At 39.4% G+C, this 18,360-nt stretch overlaps 2 protein-coding genes across 6 annotated transcripts; one reads left to right on the top strand and one right to left on the bottom strand.

Annotated features, from left to right (window-relative positions):
• Positions 1 to 553: 553 nt before the first annotated feature.
• Positions 554 to 8,810, top strand: LOC129102981 (uncharacterized). Of its 5 annotated transcripts, none has more exons than XM_054613213.1 (5): positions 554 to 709; positions 4,376 to 5,005; positions 5,662 to 5,992; positions 6,100 to 6,275; positions 6,492 to 8,810. In XM_054613213.1, exons 2-5 carry the CDS (start codon positions 4,404 to 4,406, stop codon positions 6,721 to 6,723), a joined length of 1,341 nt encoding a protein of 446 aa, XP_054469188.1. In that variant the 5' UTR covers positions 554 to 709; positions 4,376 to 4,403; the 3' UTR covers positions 6,724 to 8,810. The 5 variants fall into 5 exon arrangements, with proteins under 5 accessions (XP_054469188.1, XP_054469191.1, XP_054469190.1 ...); XM_054613216.1 differs by lacking the exon at positions 554 to 709 and adding an exon at positions 4,032 to 4,139; XM_054613215.1 differs by lacking the exon at positions 554 to 709 and adding an exon at positions 4,032 to 4,150.
• Positions 8,811 to 8,902: 92 nt separating this feature from the next.
• LOC129102984 (programmed cell death protein 10) lies at positions 8,903 to 15,400 on the bottom strand. The gene is made up of 8 exons (XM_054613222.1): positions 15,279 to 15,400; positions 13,719 to 13,939; positions 13,368 to 13,421; positions 11,490 to 11,607; positions 11,179 to 11,305; positions 10,717 to 10,795; positions 10,535 to 10,617; positions 8,903 to 9,744 (listed from the first exon to the last, which is right to left on the bottom strand). Exons 2-8 carry the CDS (start codon positions 13,806 to 13,808, stop codon positions 9,663 to 9,665), a joined length of 633 nt encoding a protein of 210 aa, XP_054469197.1. The 5' UTR covers positions 13,809 to 13,939; positions 15,279 to 15,400; the 3' UTR covers positions 8,903 to 9,662.
• Between the last annotated feature and the right edge of the window lie 2,960 nt (positions 15,401 to 18,360).

Raw genomic sequence — 18,360 nt, 5'->3', positions numbered from 1 at the left:
CTCCGATACCTTCTTCCAGAGGGCAGGAGGGTGAACAGTAGTATATAATAGTAGTTTCACCTATACAATCCAATGCAAGACTCTGTAATAACTCATATTGGACTTCATTGTAATGTGTGCTTCTAATTTTTGGTCCTCTTGTTTATGTATCTCTTGTAGATTCAAGAGGAATTGAATGAGTTGTGCAAGCTTACATCTTAACTACAAATAAAACTTGGTCACATTCTCACCACCGGAATGGCCATGACAATAAGTGTATTCAATACTCAAGTAAAGTTCAAGTACCTCCAAATGGAGCTCCCTTTAATGAGTTTATGATGCCTTTAATGGTGCGTTGGGGTTTTTATGACATGCAAACAGTATCATTTGATTAATAGTGTAATTTTCCACGTGAAGGACTTCTTCGTGCGTGTCTGTCATGTGTCAGGCAAAGAGCTGCTGACTGTGAGGTTGATTGGTTCGTGGTTTCCCGAAAGTGTTGTAACGCGTAAGAGACAATACACTTGACATTTAAAGCAATACAGCAGGGGAGGCGAAGGAAGGGACAGGAAGAGAGAGAGACGAGAAGGTGATGTGACGCCTGCAGAAAGCAGATACACAAGGATTCAGACATTACCGATCCTCCACCTGACGTCCCGGTGTCTTCAGCCGCTCAGCCATCCAACGACAGGAGGACTAAGCTTCAATTTTCATTTTTTTATTTTTTTTTGTGAGTTAAAGATTTTCCATTACGTCATTCATTTAAGGATTAAAATGAATACGATTGAGCGAATATATACGCCTCTAATACAACTAACACGTAGGCTATACTAACGTTACTTTGCATTTCATCCGCTCTCTACTAATAACGGTAAAACTCTGTGATATTCACTTAATATTCCGCATTGTTTATGAAATAACTCCATTATGCATTTGCAGCATCGGTAGTAGGATATTCTTTTAGTCCAGAAATACAATATAGAACACAACATTATAAAACGTCGAGTGCCATTTTGTTAATATGAAATCAATCTGTTTTTATTGCTGGTAATATTCCCAAAACCATCGACTTTATATTGACGCAATGATATCTCTTTGTGTCTTCACTTCTTGTCAATGTATCACTAGATTATCTTGTAGGAAATGAACCTCGTATCCCTGTGTTGTCTACTGTGACTGACAGTGATGATGGAACCAATAAATCGTTTACTACTACCTCAGTATACAAATACTCTATTTCAAGTGAAGTAAATGTACAGAGGTATTTGCAACAAAAGGCACTAAAAGTTAAAGTATATATAATGCAGAATGGCTACTGGGTTACTGGATCATAATTATTGACGTATTCAAAGTGTCACTTTAACTTGTCATTGGTAACTACTTCATATACTTTTGGTAATTTATTCTGTTTCACTGGATCATATTTTATAGACTGATCATATTTTTTCGATGTAAACTAGCTATTGCTCTTAAATACATGTAGTGAAGCATAAAGTACAATACTTCTCTCTGTAATGTAGTTGAGTAGAAGTATAAAATAGCATAAATTGTACGTCAAAATTCACCTTAAGTACTGTACTTGAGTCAATGTACCTTGTTACTTTCCACTGCCTACTGTTATATTGGAATCCTTTTAAAATCTGTGTACCCTATTAGTGCAATACCACTACGTGTGCTATGACTGATACTACAACCGTCCACAGTCTACAATAAAACTGAAAGAACAAAACATGAACAAAACATTTTTCATAATGCAAAAGTAGCTGTTCTGATCTCCATACATGGCCTAATTATTGTAATTTATTTTGGGAAAGCTCTCCCAATGTGTTATCTTCAGTATCCTTACACTCTATCGCACATTGATTTTTCATCATCGATTTTCCATCAATCTAAAATCACTCAGTGTGTATGCTTCGGATGAAAACATGGCAGTTACTTGGATTTGTAGGAGCAAGTGGTTGCGAACTGGCTTACAGCATTTGTTCCAGGAAGTAAATGTAGGGAAATGTGAATATGTCTCACGTTACCGTTCTTCTGTTTATCTAGAGGTTGAAAATCCTTAAGAGGAAGAAATAATTAACTTTGAAGCAGATTTCCCCATTTCATTGTGATTGATTTTCTCATGAGTAGGAGAATTTCCTTATCAAGCAGATTGAAAAGATGCACGTAAAACTTCTAGTTAAGGGAGACCACAGGCTGCAGCAGCATGTCTAACTGGTGCATTACAGCTCTATTGCAGCTGTAATGTTAAGATGAAGCAGAAGCTGTAGAAGCAGGTTGTTTTGGAATGGTATACAGCATTTGTTCCAGCTTTTGGACACTAAAAAAAGAAAATAAATGTTGGGGCAGCCTTGCATTGAAATGGGAACACAGGTTAGCCCTTCTAAAATCAGCTCTATTGCGGTTAATCAATAACACAAGATAAATAATCCAGTAAAACAGCCTAGTCAGACATTTGTGTGATCATTACATTTGTGTTTTTCAAGCTGCTGGGGTAGTTCTAGCTGCATGTGTGTATGCTTGCAGCATGTAACAACTGTAAATCCCTATAAATTGCCTGTTCAAAACACACTTTAATGATATTATTGGAATTACCTTTCTGGTTTTATTTTGTTGAAACAGCATAAACAAAAAAGCCTGTTTCGACCCGGCCACACAGTTTATTGGGCCTCTCTGGATGAGTTTTCCCCCACGAGTTTACTGGGAAATGGAAACTGTTAATATCCAGTCGGCTTAAGGTATGAATGTGTTTGCTTTGTGATTACTTATCTTTGATAGCCATTTTTTATATCTTTTTTTCTTATGTTTTACATTCTAGTCTACTTTCTTCATTTAGGCTGATTCTGGTATTTAGGCTATATAACTTATACTAAGGCCAAAAAACTGCAAAACAGCCCCTACTCAAGTGTTTCCACTCCCCCAGTTCCCACCAGCCACCGGACATCAGTGAAACAAAGTGATGCCAAACAAACAGATATGATGCCAAAAAGATGGATTTTTCCCATTATTCTACTCCCCAAGTACTAGATACAGTATGTGACCACAGCAAGCTCTATAGCGTACTTCACTAAAACCAAGCTAATAACAATATAAGTGGCTGGTGGGAACTGGGGGACTGGAAACACTTGAGGGGCTGTCTCTTCAGAAGCTCTGGTGATTAGTTCCCCGTTGTTCCTGTAATCAAGAGAGAGAGAGAGAAAGAGGGAAAAAGAAAAATAGAAAAATAGAAAGAAAAGGATTTAGGAGGTTCGGGATGTGGAAACTGAGTCAAAGAAGAAGTGATGTGTCAGTTGTGCTACAATACTCATGCAGAGGAAATGAGATGTGTTCGGGGCGTGGTCCTAAATTTTAAACTTAATTCATAACCCTTATAAATAATCCAGTAAAACAGCCTAGTGTCAGACCTCAACCAGTTATTTTCCCCACGAAGCAGCGGCTTGGCTATAGGTCCAGAATGATATATTTCAACAACTGTTAAGGTTGACGCTTTTGGTTTTTAGTGGCATATCTCAACCACCAATGGATTGATTGCTTTAAAAAAAAATTACTTTAAAAGCCATGTCCCCCCTTAGGGTGAATTTGAGTTATTTTGGTGATCCCTTGACTCTTCAAATTAAGATGGCCTTAGTATAAGTTATATAGCCTAAATACCAGAATCAGCCTGAATGAAGAAAGTAGAAGAATGTAAAACATAAATTTAAAAAAAAGACCAAGCACTTGAATCAACACCTCTCTGGTAACATTCATTCATTGGTTGGACTATTCTATTGAGTGCGTTGCATTGCACAAGTGACTCTAATAAACTGGTAACCCAGTGTATAACTGAAAATCAGCATGTCAACATGAAGGAAGAACATTAGACCAAATAGAGAAATTGGGATCAAGAATACAGGTGCTGGTGAAACAGTGCCAACAATTAGGTGTTTAAAAAAGGTTGACAAAGGGTGCCTTTGGAGTTGCAGACCTCTATGCACTGATGTGACGACCCTCTCTGCCCTGTCTGCCTGTTACTGTTTGTGTGGCTGCTTTCCCTGCAGGTATTGGAGGTGGGCGTGGCAGAGGGTCGTCAGCAGAGTGGAAACACCTGAGCTAATTAGCAATCTGCACTCTTTAAGAATCCTTCTTTGGGCTCAGTCTGCTCTCTCTCCTGCCTGACACACGTTTGTTTTTGGTTGTGATTACGGTTTGTTTACACACCATACAACATTGCATACAATGATAATAAATAATTTGCTTGATCGTGTGGATCTCCCTCTTTGTCATTGCCATGCGGCCCGGTTTGTGACACTGATAACATCCACAGTTTTTAAAGATGTTTGAGTAACGACAGCCAAGCTTTTGTTTGCTTTACTCCTCAAATGTGTCATCTGAACTGTGATTTCCAATTCTTCCTCAGGTTGGGAATCTGTGTCGTCCGTGGCTGGATGGCCAAGCCCAAAGAAATCAGAGGGAAGATTTTCTTCCTCTCCATTGTTACCCTCATCTTCATCCTCTGTATCGCTGTGAGAACACCCAGGACGTACAGGGCCATCCCAGAGCCACGTGGGGCTCCGAACACTTGCCCCTTGCAGATCTCTGGGCGGACCATCACCCCCCTCAACAACACCAAGCACTTACTGGTGTCGGCCTACATGGACCAGAGAGTGGAGGGCTTGGATCTACGCATCATCGGCATATTTAAGAGAGACTCCATCCAACCACTCCACTGTGTTTTCTGCTGTGCAGGCCATTTATCAAGCACAACTCCAGGAACAATTTTACAACACTTAGACAACTTTGGCTTCCCCTACGTCACTACAGACGTCATGTGTCAGATTCCTCAGAACTGCAACGCTACACATGTCAGTCTCCTGACTCAGCCAGGAAGAGTTAGTGTATTTAACCAGACCTGGCTTCCTATAAGAAACCAGAAAACCAAAGGGAAGAAGGAGGAAAAGTTGCAGTTTAACTTCACAGTTTGCATCTCCAACCTGTTTGGAGACTACAACAATGTGCTTCAGTTTGCACAGACTCTGGAGATGTACAGGTCAGCAGCTACAACACCACAAACCCTTGCAGTGTCACCATGGTGCATACATTTGCTGTAAATGTGCTTGCACTATAAATATAATAACAGACGTTATGTTGTAGAAGAAGGCCAATGGGAACAAAGAGAAATATAATTTGACTACAATGGGCAGTAGTTTACATACACACCCTGGAGCACAGATCAACACAGAGGACGTACACATAACAACTAGAAAAAGGGCACTCAGTAGAGTCCAGATGTCAGCCAGGTCTTTCTGCAACGATTACTGCTGTATTGTGAGATTTTCATGAATACAACCCAAAATTCACAAATCCCCATTTAGACAGTAATGACCTGTATGGCATAAATCACACTTCATTTTGCACAGACTCTGGAGATGTACAGGTCAGCAGCTACAACATTTTTTTTTCAGGGTTTTGAGCTCTCCGTTAAGTTGCCAATGTAGTTTACATTACTGGAGCACAGATCAACACAGAAGACTTCTCTACTCAAACAAAACCAAAGATGGCCAGCTCAATCTTAAGTCATAACCAAATATATAATGTGTGGTGCACTATAAAAGTACATTAAAAAAATCTTCAGACAGTATTTGTAGAAAGAGATCTTGCTGTCTGTTTTTTATCGTTTACCCCTCCTTCCTCATTTTGCTACAGACTACTGGGTGTGGACAGGGTGGTGATCTATAACACCAGCTGCGGCCCAGACCTCGACCGCCTGCTGCAGAGCTACAGCCAGGAGGGCTTCGTGGAGATGGTTCCCTGGCCCATAGACCAGCACCTGAATCCATCTCGTGGCTGGCTCTTCTCACAGAGCGGGGGGGACGTGCACTACTTCGGCCAGTTGACCACGCTCAATGAGTGCATTTACAGATCCATGGACCACTCACGCTACGTCCTGTTGAACGACATCGATGAGATCATAATGCCGTACCAACACAACAACCTCATGTCTCTGATGGACGTGCTCCAACATCAACATCCAAATGTAGGGGAATTCTGATGTGCTTTGACAAATATAACATCAATAGCAAAACCTTAAGATTATTTTTGATTAAATATGTATATTCTCTCTCTCCATCTTCCATTATGTAGACAGGAGTGTACCTCATTGAGAACCATATCTTCCCCAAGAAACATTTTGAGCCAAGTGGGAGGTTTCACCTGCCTCAGTGGAACGGGGTGCCGGGCGTAAATATTCTGGAGCACATCTACAGAGAGGACCCCGACAGAAAGTCGTACCACCCACACAAGATGATAGTTCAGCCGAGGTAAGCTGTAAAAAAAATGTTACATTTTGCTACAGGTCCTTTTTGTAAAACACTACATTAGTTATTGGTGTGAAAAGTTTTTATGTCATAGTAAAACACAGTAAAATCATGTTGAACGGTGACATCTCGTACAACATGCTAGAGTCCCAATACATGTGTGGGTCTCCTGGTTGAAAGGACATATTCCTCAAAGATTGTAGTGTGTGTGCATTACAGGTTGGTGGAGTGGACTTCAGTGCATGAAGTGCTCAAGAATTTTGGACAACGGTTCAAAGTTCCCATGGACCTTTGTCGGATCATTCATGTCCGTGTGCCTCTGCGGGGCTCGTTGACACTGGAGCAGCTCAATGAGGACAAGCGACTGTGGGACTTCCAAGAAAAACTGATTCCCAGTGTGGACAAGGCGCTAAGGAGAGCTGGGCTGCTGGGCTCAGAGGGGCAGAGCTGATGGAAGGGATGGACAGACACGCATGCAGAATGGGTTGAATGTGAAACTTGCCAGTGGAGGCTATCTTACTACCATTGTTTCCCAAAATGTTGCTTTATTTGCACTCAAGTGGCCACCATACTGCTGGTGCCGACGCTGTGACCTACACTCTTAAATGTTTCTCACTTATTTATATATTCTAAGAATGCCTAACTTCTGAAAACTGTGGATGTACAGAGTGTTATGCGGGAAACTAGCTGGTTATAATTTGCAATTACCCTCCGCCTGCTTCTTTTTAGTTGATGGTTTGAAATTTCAAACTCTGACACCTGCACAACCTCTCACACTCTCTGAGCACACACTCCTCATTTAACATTTTGGCTTATGCAAAGTAGGTCGATGTGGCCAGAGTCACTTGATCCTACGTGACAGCTGATCTACATACCTCTTCATTCGTGCATGCACATGGTAACTAGATTTGGAGTCCTCTGCCGTGCTATCGGCTCTGTGAGGCTGTACTTCGCCATAGCTGTATTGCACTCACTGAAATTTTGAACCTAATGGAAGGCAGGGGTTTATCACAGTTAATACAATACAGGAAGACATGAATTATTAATAAAATAATGACTAATATTCCATTCTGGACTGTCTTGGTTGAGAGCGTTCATGGTGTGGTGTACTGACGCCAGCTAAAAATATAGCTGTGTACCAGGACGCATTTTATTTCCCTGTCCAAACCGGTCACCGGTGTAGTTAGATCCCCTGAATGATACTTTTGTCTCAACTGCCTTAATGTTTTGCATACTTGGAGCATGACTCCTCTTTGATCTGATGAGTTCTGCCCTCTACTGAACTTTTATTAACCTAAGTCTACAGCAGGGTTTTTTTCTGCTCTTATCTGGTGTACTGAAACCTGTGTACTTCGTTCATTCAGCTCTTCTTATCTGCTAAATATGTTTAAAAAAAAAAAAAAAAAAGGCTATAACATTAGTTAATATGATACATAAGTTAATCAAATTAAGTGGGATTCATGGGTAACTAGCTAACTGTAATAATACCTCTTTAGCTCAGGTCAGGGCATTGCAGTAAATGGTAACTGGAAACGTTTTCAGAAATCAAACTTTAATAATAGCACAATGTCCATGTGAGCAACCAGTCAGACAACTCTGTTTGCAGCCAAATAATGGAGGATATCAATGACCTCAGGGGAGATTAGTTTTATTCCTTTTACCTTAACATGTTGGTATATTTAAAAAGCATGTCTAATTGTTTTTTTTTTTACCTGATGGTTTATACATTGCTGGCTCAGTGTGGAATAAACAGCTCATCTTCCTCCTTAAGAAAATATTTTTTCTTGTTCAGAATGACATCGTGCAAACACTGAAGGGTGAAACCACCCTCTCACTTCTGTATTGACAGGAAAGACCGGGAAGAATAGAGGAACCTCCGTATGTAAAAGCTGGATAAAAGTCCTACCTCTGCAAATACTGTGCACTGTATGTAACTATCCTTTGTGCTTTGTTTGTTCTGAAAAGTTTACTTACAAGAAGTGGAGTCCTTTGATAAACTAGTTTTCCAGTATACATACCATGCACACATTAATGAATAAGCATTAATGATAGAATATTACAACCTTTTTATAATTTTAACAGCAGAGTACTTTTACTTTTTGATACTTTATATCCATTTTGTGATACTACTGATACACTTTTACTGATGTAAACAAGTATTTCACGAGTTAATAATCTAAATACTTCCTTCCTATTCAAACTAGCAGCCAGCAGGAAAAGGGCCTCCTTTGACAGAGTTACTCTGTAGCCTTTCTGTCACTCTGCAGTTTCTGCTAAGTTGTTTCCAGGTAATGCTGGTTATGTTTTAATTTATTCTAGATATAACCCAATAAGCAGGCAAGAAAGACCAGGTAAAGCAGACTTTCTCTTTTGCTCTCTGGCTCATGTAATATGTCTAAGTAAAGCTGTACATATAAAGTAAAACATTCCTTCAATCAGTTTGTGCCTCTCATGTTTTTCAATTACATCCAGTCACAGAACTCAATATTTGTTTTTCTGAAAAAGAATCCAAACACAAGCCCTTTCGATTAAAAAAAAACAAACAAAAAAAAAACTGTCACAGAAAAGAAAAGTGTTAAAGCCGTTTCTCAAGTCACCCGACACATATTGGACTCGGACGCATTTAAAAAAAGCATCATTTGGAAACTATTTATTGAACATTTGCAACCAGATATCAGTTAAATACAGAACTTTCGTTTCTCTCTCTACACGCCCCAACGGCAGGGACTGGCTCCGCTTCACTACACTGAGAGGAGGGAATGTTACAGGACTTGGTAAGGCGCACACTGTGCTGGAAGTCATTTGGCTTTCTGTCTTCTGATAATAAAGAGAAACAAAATCTGAGTCTGCTTCTCCAATGTCCGAGGCTGCGTCCTCTCCACTCCCCACAGCTGGATCCTGCGCATACAGACCATGGCAAAATGACACAAATAGGAGCCGAGAAGAGAAAACCAGTATAGACGACTGAGACACACCCCTACTGAATGCGGTCTGAGATGTGTAGCCGTTATTTGAAAAGCTAAAAGTAAAATGATCAACATGAATATATTAGAAAAATGGCAATTAGTCTTTAATAAACACCTCGCCTCACCTACTCCCAACAAGACCAGGGTTATAAATTAAAACTGTCCAAATAAAATCAAATCAACCAAGACTTTGGGCCCATTCAGTTCCACTTCGAGACTGGAAAATCCTCATTGACAAAACAAATGGCACTTTTCAGTCTCTTGAACCGGAATCTAGAATATATCGACTCCAATGGAATCGACCCCCAACCCTAAAATCAACTCTTTCTAATTTACATATATGGGTCAGGCGCTCTTCAAGCTTTCCACCATCCTAGCAGTTGCTCCCCACAGGACAGGGGGGAACCTCTGAGGTCTCTGAGGGCTAGGCAACGGTTTTGAAGGTCTGCAGTATGAGGTTGGTTTGGTGGATGAGCCGGTTTGCACTGATGAAGACATTTATTGCCCTGGGAACACACAGAAATGAAACGTGAGAAAACATACTAGAGGAGCAAACAGAATAAGTTTCTGCCAAGACAATCAAAGCTTACACATCTTTGTTAGCTAATAAACGACCAGCTGAGTCACCGCAAACAACTTCTTCTCCTGAAACCTCAACGGGTTTTTGGCACAATGGAGGAGGATACAATGTCAATGAGCATGAGAAGGCGACCTTTATACAACGCTAGCAACAGTTCAGAGTCAGTTGGCTACTTAGCAACAACACTATACAGTAGGTATGCAAAGGAAGCATCTTGTCGCAAGCAAATGTTGTGAATAGTTCAACAGGCTGGGAAGTTTGCATGTTTGAAATGTAAGATGAGAAGATTGCTATAACTCTCTTAATTGTAGTTTGCTATGAAGCTACCCACCAGCAGCGGGTCAGCTCACTGAAAGCAGGGGAAACAGCTAGCCTGGCTGTGTGGAGAGGTTACAAAATCTGCCTACCAGCTACTAAAAAGTTTATAATGCAACAAATAAACTGGACTACTTCTTGGCAGAGAGTCTTGTTGTCTCTGTGGTTGCCAGCTGTCAATCAGCTAAGACAACCAGACTCCCAAAATGTCAAACTATTCCCTTCGAAAATATAACTTATAGTATTTATTTAGAATCAGAATAGTCATCTAAACAACCTAAAATGTTAACATTAATGAACCATTTGATAAAAAAAATATTATTGTCAGCAACATGTCTGTCTAGAAACGCCGACTACTCTTCTTCCAATGTTCACATATGCGGTGTTATGGTTTCACTTACTTTCCGTCTTTGAAGTATGTTTTGAGGGTGTCGCTGAAACTTTTGGAGTATTTCACAAACTCCTTTTTCTGGTGCTCCAGAGCCTTTACAAACAAGAAAAATATACACAGGAACGTCATAAAGAAACAAGGGAAAAGAGAGAAGCGTACACACGTTTGTGTTTTTGTGTCCTCGTGACTCACTCTGCGATTCTGGTACTGATATTTCTTAATGACGTTGTTGACCGTGTCCAGGAGCTCTTTTATGGCGCTGGCTATGTCTCTGTAGGAAACCAACAGCAGCACAAGAGAGGATTTCACAACACAAATCCAACCAAGAAGTGTAACACTCAGTGATGTAAAAGACGGTAACATTGAATTAACCATTGTAATACGGACGGCACTGTGTTTTTTGGACTATCCTCAACAATTATGGCTGTATTTCTAATGATATTTCTCCTATGGAGAGATTAAAGTTACCGAAGGCTGGAGTGATGCCTCCTATAAGACGGATCAGCATTTATTTGTAATGTGTAAATCGCTGCATTTCTCCCCTAATATGGTACAAAGTTTTTTATACAGCATGGGGTGTGTGTGTGTGCGTGTGCGTGTGCGTGTGCGTGTGTGTGTGTGTGTGTGTGTGTGTGTGTGTGTGCTCGCTCTCACTTGATAGTCTGTAGGAAGCGTACTCTGTCATTGATCTCATCTGGGATTTTGCTGAGAATGTGTTTCAGAGCTCTGGCCTTCTCGTTTAGGTCCTGGAACTCCTGCTCAGGCCGGTCAATCATGAACTCTGCAGGAATAAAGCGAGTTCAGCACATTCACAGAGACTCAATGATGAATACAACTGGACAGATACACAACTCAAACAAGCCGGTAAAGTCGGGATGGAGCGGAAGAATCGGAGACAGGATGGGCCTACAGGGTCACAAAAGGCATTTACCACCACAGCGCCTCTTTCTCTTATATACACACACCTTCCACATCATCAGCTGCCATGCGCAGTAGGGATTCAGTGAAGTTGATTTGGACGTTCTTTTTCTCCAAGATCTTCATTATGATGTCCTGAGTCAGGCCAGGGTTCTCCCTCTCCGCCTGACAAAAGAGAATAGGGCAAGCGGGGTGAGGAACAGAATAAAGCAATTTGGACATAATAAGACAAAGAATGCCTTCTCCAACGATAGCAAGAAGAGGCGTCGAGCTGCCGAGAACAAAGCTTGAACTTTGTTGAAAGTCGGCTGTCCCCTGTGAGCAGTTCAGACGAACTCACGAACCCTCTCCTCCTGAATAATTCAACCTTGAGTTACGCCATAAAGGAAGCAGCGGCAGCGTTAGCGAGGCCATTCAGGTAGACGAACAAAAGACTCACAAATTGACATAGTAAAACAGCTGTAAGGTGATCACATCTCACTTTGGTTTGAATAAAGACAGAGCTGCTTCTCCTTCATTAATATTTCATCTGTGCTTGCGTTGAACTACTTCGTTACGTTGATCTATGGCCACTGTGCTCTTATTATTTCAGTGCAATCTCAGCAGTGTATGGATCGGGAAAAAAAAGGATCAAGATATTAAGAGAGTGTCATCTGATGACTACGATCTGGATCACAACACCAGTCGGAATATCAGTACCTTTGATGTTATATTGATAGTAGATGAGTTAACTCATTTCAATTCCAATCGTGTAAATGGAGGTGATTTAGCATAATGAACATCACATAAACCTGAAAGTTTCTACATTTCTAATATAAAAGGTATGATTGAAAAACTAATCAAAATATTTTAGAGGACTTCATGCATTTAAAATGTCTCTGAATACTACTTCACAAATGTCCCCTTTCACTCTTTTTTTGGTCAGTCTATATATCTTCACTATATGAAGTGGCATTGAAGGCATGAGACAAACAAGGAATTGCTGGGATAAAATCATTTCCCAGTTGGAGGATGATTGAAGATTGTATAAAAAAAAAGATATTTTAAAAAAAAAAAGCGATGGTCAGGCTTCTTTCACAGTGATTCGCTGGTGAATCAGCAGCAGAAGCACGGCTCCCATAGGTGAGAGGAAATATACAGTACCAGTCAAAAGTTTGGACACACCTTCTCATTCAACTACTTTGAAGAATCTAAAATATAAAACATATTCTGGTTTGTTGAGCATTTGTTTGTTCACCACATAATTCCATATGTGTTCCTTCATAGTTTGGATGTCTTCAATATTAATCTACAATGTAGAAAAAAATAAAAATACAGATAAAAGAAAAACTTTTGACTGGTACTGTAAGAACACAAAACGAGGAAAACTACGCTACCAAAACTGGTTGCATTTGTGAAGTTGCTCATAATACCTCATTGCCCAAGAAACCAACCAAGTTGAATTAGGAAGCTGGGGTGAAGCTGTGGTTGTGTCGTGTTTAAACCTGACAGTTTGGGCTGTAATTTTACACTTGGCATTTTTCCGTCTTACAGCTAATTGATCAACAGGAAATAAATGGGCAACTATAATGATAATAGATTACCTGGGTGTTAAACGGTTGTTGGGACAAAACATCTGATAACATCAAATAAGGCACGTAGGGAATTATAACGGGTGTTTTTTACTATTTGTGTTAATTCATAGTTAAAATAATTCATCCCAAAAAGAATGAGAATAATTACTAGTTGTAGCCCTAATTCATTCCTGTCATTGTCCTATAGCAAGGAACTGAATATTGGTAAGAGCATTAGATATTTGATTCAATGCATTTAAAAAAATGTGAAATTGTGATGCGGTCTAAATTTAAACCAAAGATATTAAAACAGGAAGTTGTGAAGGGTCGTGTGTCTGTATGTGTCAGGTCATGATGCATGCATAGTTGTACCTTTATGAAGGCTGCTCTGAGCGTCTGAGCTGCTGATAGGTTGATCCTCTCCAGCTAAGGAACAAAAAAAAAGAGAAAACACACATTATCACAGCCAACTCTGGACAAGGTGTATGTTACGGAAATTGTCATCACTTTGTTGTTTTTCCTGTTCTGCCACCATATCAAACCAATAATTAGACGTTATATCGTTATACAATCTGTTTCAGCATTTATAGTCTAGTTACACTTTTAGTTTTTGAGTTTTATCAGTCTAACACAAATGAAACTTAACTATAACGAGTCTGTGTGTTTGTTTTTAAAATAATATAATTTATTAAAGGTGACTGCCGACATTATTAGATGTTTTACCTCGTTGAAAACTGGGTACATTACGGCGTACAGCGTCATGGATACCATGGAGTTTGTCTCCGCTTCATTCTTCATCTCCTCCATTGTCATCCTCCAGGGAGGAGCTGCTCTTGGTGAAACGGTAGGGAGGAAACTGCAGCTCACACACACTCACACATAAGCTCACCCGCACACACTCACACACACTCTGAAAACCACACAAGCTCCAGGGTGACAAGAGTCTAGGGGGAAATAAATTAAAAGAAGACAGCAGGGTACTGATTAGGCTTAGTTGAATTGAATATTTAGGTTCAACAGTATATCCTAATAAGGCTCTTTTATATTTGGTTATTAGTGGGAATGCACTGATTTGATCAACCCATATCAATGGCGCTGATCCTAACGTGATGAAATGAATCAGGTACTGGCTACGATGTGACCGATCCACATGAAATACAGCTCCTTCTGCAGTGTCGTTATAAAATTCAGTGTTTCAGCCATCAGTTCCATTCATTCAGTCACAGATGGCTGCTGACTAGTGGCACATCCATCCTTGGCCTCATGTTGCTTCCCAAAACTAAGACATCATTGACTTCCACGCGTGAGGTTAGGCATTAGAATAAATATTGGATGAACAAAAATGTTGAATCCGTATGTACTGAGCACGATATTACACAATTATAAACTCGATCGACAACCCATGGGACTGAATCTTTATTACCATAAACATAATTTATAGCATTTCTCTACTGTCATTTATTGTAACTTATCAGCCAACATATCCCATGTAACTGATACCAACCACCACTGTTTTTTCCACTATAGTCAAACTCAATCTTTGTACAAAGCAGGAGCAGGTGACTTGGTGACTGGTTTAGGGGAATGGCACAGATGTGTGTTACCTTGCTGGTGACAGCTAGGCCAATGTGACCAAACAGCAACTTGAAGCTGTTGTTATTAGATTTAATTAAGTAAAGATTAAGGAAACAATGAGCAGTTATTGCAAGCAAGTCCTCCCCCTTCCTGTCTGTTTTAAAAAAATATATATTTAGGCCAATTTAGAGAGCAAGAAAACAACAGACAGGATTGATTGGCAGCTCAGCTTTTAGATGCTGGCTATCATTGTAAGCCTCAGGGTATCCTACTAGCTTGACTGTCTGTTTGTGTCATTTGCAACCTGTTTCATATGATATACAGTTAGATGACTGATTTGTCTGACGCTAGCTGGCTGGCTATATCGACTAGCAGGTATCAGGCTAGCTAGACAAAGCTAACAAAGTAGCTGATGTGACCTGAACTCACGTTTGGAGTTTCATTCGAGGCAAACATCAGCTGTCAGGGCGATGACTGACTGTGTGCAGTGGCTACTTGATGTCGATATAACCGTAAAGAGGCTCAATCGAGGCCTATGGCGGAGCACAGCGATGCTAGCGACATGCTAGCAGATAGCAGCGGAGCTAACGTGCTAGCTGCAGTACACTGGAGATCTGTGTTTGCTGATGAGTTAATACGCGTCATCACACTGCTTAAAAACACGTGTGTGCATCGGTGAGTGCGTGTCAAACGTGTACGTGTATCTACCTGGGGTCTGGCTTCTTAAATCGGTTGGTTACGCCGTCGATTGCCTTTTAGCTGCTATGTTTTCTTTACAAGTTAAGGCGGAAGTTTTTTAGGAATGGCCCGAGCGACATCTTCCGGACCGTTGCTACGTAAACACGCGTCGTCCAATCAGAGCGCGGATGAATATGGCGACTGGAAAGACTTGGAAAATAGTTACCTTTCTGTTGTTGTACTCATATTTATTTTTTTACTTTGTGGGTCCAAATAAAGTCCATTGTACAACAACAACAAAAAAAAAAAAAAAAAAAATATATATATATATATATGTATATGTAGGTAACTTTCATTTTGTGTCTATTATTTCATGAATGATTTAATATTTTTTCCAAGCAAATAAATTGTTGAATATCATGGTTTTTTAGACTCTCAAATGTGAGAAACTCCTTTTCTTTTTCTAATGTTATAATAGTTTAAATATATCTTTGGTTTTGGATTGTTAGTCGGATAAAACAGGCAATGTGTATAAGGACTATTAAATAATTGTGGGCAGTGTTTTTTCTGTTTTTTTGACATTTCATACACCAAATTATCAATACATTTATCAAATAATGATTGTTGATTTAATCAGTAATGAAGACAATTGTTAGTTGAAGCTCTAGAGTAGACCAAAAAAGTGGCACTACTTTACTTTAATAAGTAGCAAACAGTCGTTTGATTTCCTTCTGTGGATCTGGAGGGATCTTTTAAATCTAAGAACGTACCCCAGTAGGCCTTCGTTTTAACAAATAGCCTGCATTACAAACTGGAGCTAGATTTGAAAGATGTAGGTTTATACCGAAAAGAGGGTAAGGCCTGTGTTTCTCATGGGTAACCACGATAACAAGTTTTTAAATTTGTAAATACCATACAAAACTCAAATAAATCCAATTGTCCTATAATGATTTGTGTATGACAGGCAGACCAAATGTATGCCTTATGTCAACTAAAGTCTGTCAATCAAAACCAAATTCACTAATCCATCTGCCAAACCTTTTATTTGTTTTGTGGTTTCGGGGGTCATTCAGTTTATAGTATTTCATTTTAGGCTAAAGTAACTTGTACTGATAAAATGTAGCTTCTTTTCCCTCTAGCAAAAATAGCTTTCTGAAGTTAAGGTGAGCAATTATGACTATCAACTGATAAGTGAGTGATATTGTTTCTTTTCCCAAAATTGCCCCATGCCCATCTCTTTATCTCATCTCTTTATCTCCCTATTACATTCTACACTCGTCAAGGGGTCAAGGGTCTAATCATTTTCTCCGAGGAATGTAGAGGTCATCTTCCAAGCTGTCAGCTCAGTATCTGGTTAGAGTCACTCTGATGGACCAGAGGAATGGAGGCTCCAGGTGGATGAAGCCTTCAGGCAATATGTCTAAAAGCATTCTGGAGATGAAATCTTCTCTGTCTTTCATTTAGTGAAAGTCAGGGAACCTTGTCTCATCCTAGAAAAGCACATTTGATCTATGTTATAAAGTGCATGTTGATATCAACATGGGGGTTCAAGGTTATTTCTACTACACTGTGATAATCTGGCACTAATAAGCAAAGTATTAATGTTAAACAAAACTGAATTATAACAAAGTAAATAAAGCATAGTGGGTAGAAAATTAAAAAAAGGAAAAGAAGAGGGGGTGGTCCCGTGTGTTCTATGAACAGTCGATATCATCTATGGGAAGGAGCTGCACTAAACCTCATATAACCTGACATATAGATGTTTTAAGTAATGCAATAAAATAAAATTGTAAGAAATAAATACTATAACTCCAATTATTTTATGTTTGGTTTTGTGAGCAATTCATATTATTTCCATTATTGTTATTAGATTTTCTATATTTTCTTTATGGGTGCCAGTGCGCTTCAGTTATGTGCAATCGTGTGAAGGTAAATATCCTAAAGCTTTTGTTTAATACAGTGTAGTCTGAAAACTGATTTGATGCGCAGCCTTAATTGGCATAATGCCAAGATGGGCACTATGGTCTCCTGTAATTGTGTGTATTATGCGTTACCTGCCACACAATAGTTGGACTGTACTGACGCCAGTTAAAAAATGTCTTGCTTTCCAAACACTGTGGAGCACTCAGTGTGCACATAGGATTAACAGGAAATTGATAAGCCTGTGTAAAGTGTGCACCGTCTGTAAACTGTACCAGGGCTTAAAATATCCGTTGGAAACGTTGGAAAGCATTAACAAAGATTCCACCTATGAGCAACCGGTTGTTGTAACCACTAATTTCATTGAAAGTAGATAAAACGACGTATGGGAGAGCGACAGAGCAGGGATCCTTCTCCCAGGATGGACAGAATGCAATAGATGTCATGTGTACAGAATGAACAACATAACAGAGATACAACACATTCAATGTATATGACATAAATGATTCATATAATAAGAGTAGTAAGCAGAGTAACGAAGGAAAAAATGAAGACCACTTATATTTACATTACATTACATTACAGTCATTTAGCAGACGCTTTTATTCAAAGCGACTTACAATAAGTGTATTCAACATAGGTATTCAAGAGAACTACTAGTCACCAGAAGTCATAAGTGCATCTCCTTTCTTAAACAAGCATCTAAGAGCATAAACCAGAGCAAAAGTACAGAAACAAACTAATACGAATACAATAAGTACAACAAACTAATACGAATACAATAAGTGCAACAAACTAATACGAATACAATAAGTGCAACAAACTAATACGAATACAATAAGTGCAACAAACTAATACGAATACAATAAGTGCAACAAACTAATACGAATACAATAAGTACAACAAACTAATACGAATACAGTAAGTGCTAAGTGGAAGGCTCAGGGTAGTATACTGTACATTTTTGTTTTTATTTTATTTTTATTGTATAATATGTTGTATTTATTATCTGTTTCTATGTAGTTGAGCTGCTGCAACACCCCAATTTCCCCCATGGGGATCAATAAAGGAATATAATAATAATAGTACTTCTTGAAGAGGTGAGTTTTCATAATAACAGCAGCAATTATTATAGTAGAATTATAATGGGTATGGAATCCCTTGCTGGAAGATAGCTCTGTTAAGTGTTTCA

Source organism: Anoplopoma fimbria, chromosome 15 (genome assembly GCF_027596085.1).
Source record: "Anoplopoma fimbria isolate UVic2021 breed Golden Eagle Sablefish chromosome 15, Afim_UVic_2022, whole genome shotgun sequence".
In the NCBI taxonomy this organism is placed as follows: domain Eukaryota; kingdom Metazoa; phylum Chordata; class Actinopteri; order Perciformes; family Anoplopomatidae; genus Anoplopoma; species Anoplopoma fimbria.
Note: the sequence above shows the minus strand (reverse complement) of the source record. Positions and strands in the feature narration are given on the sequence as shown.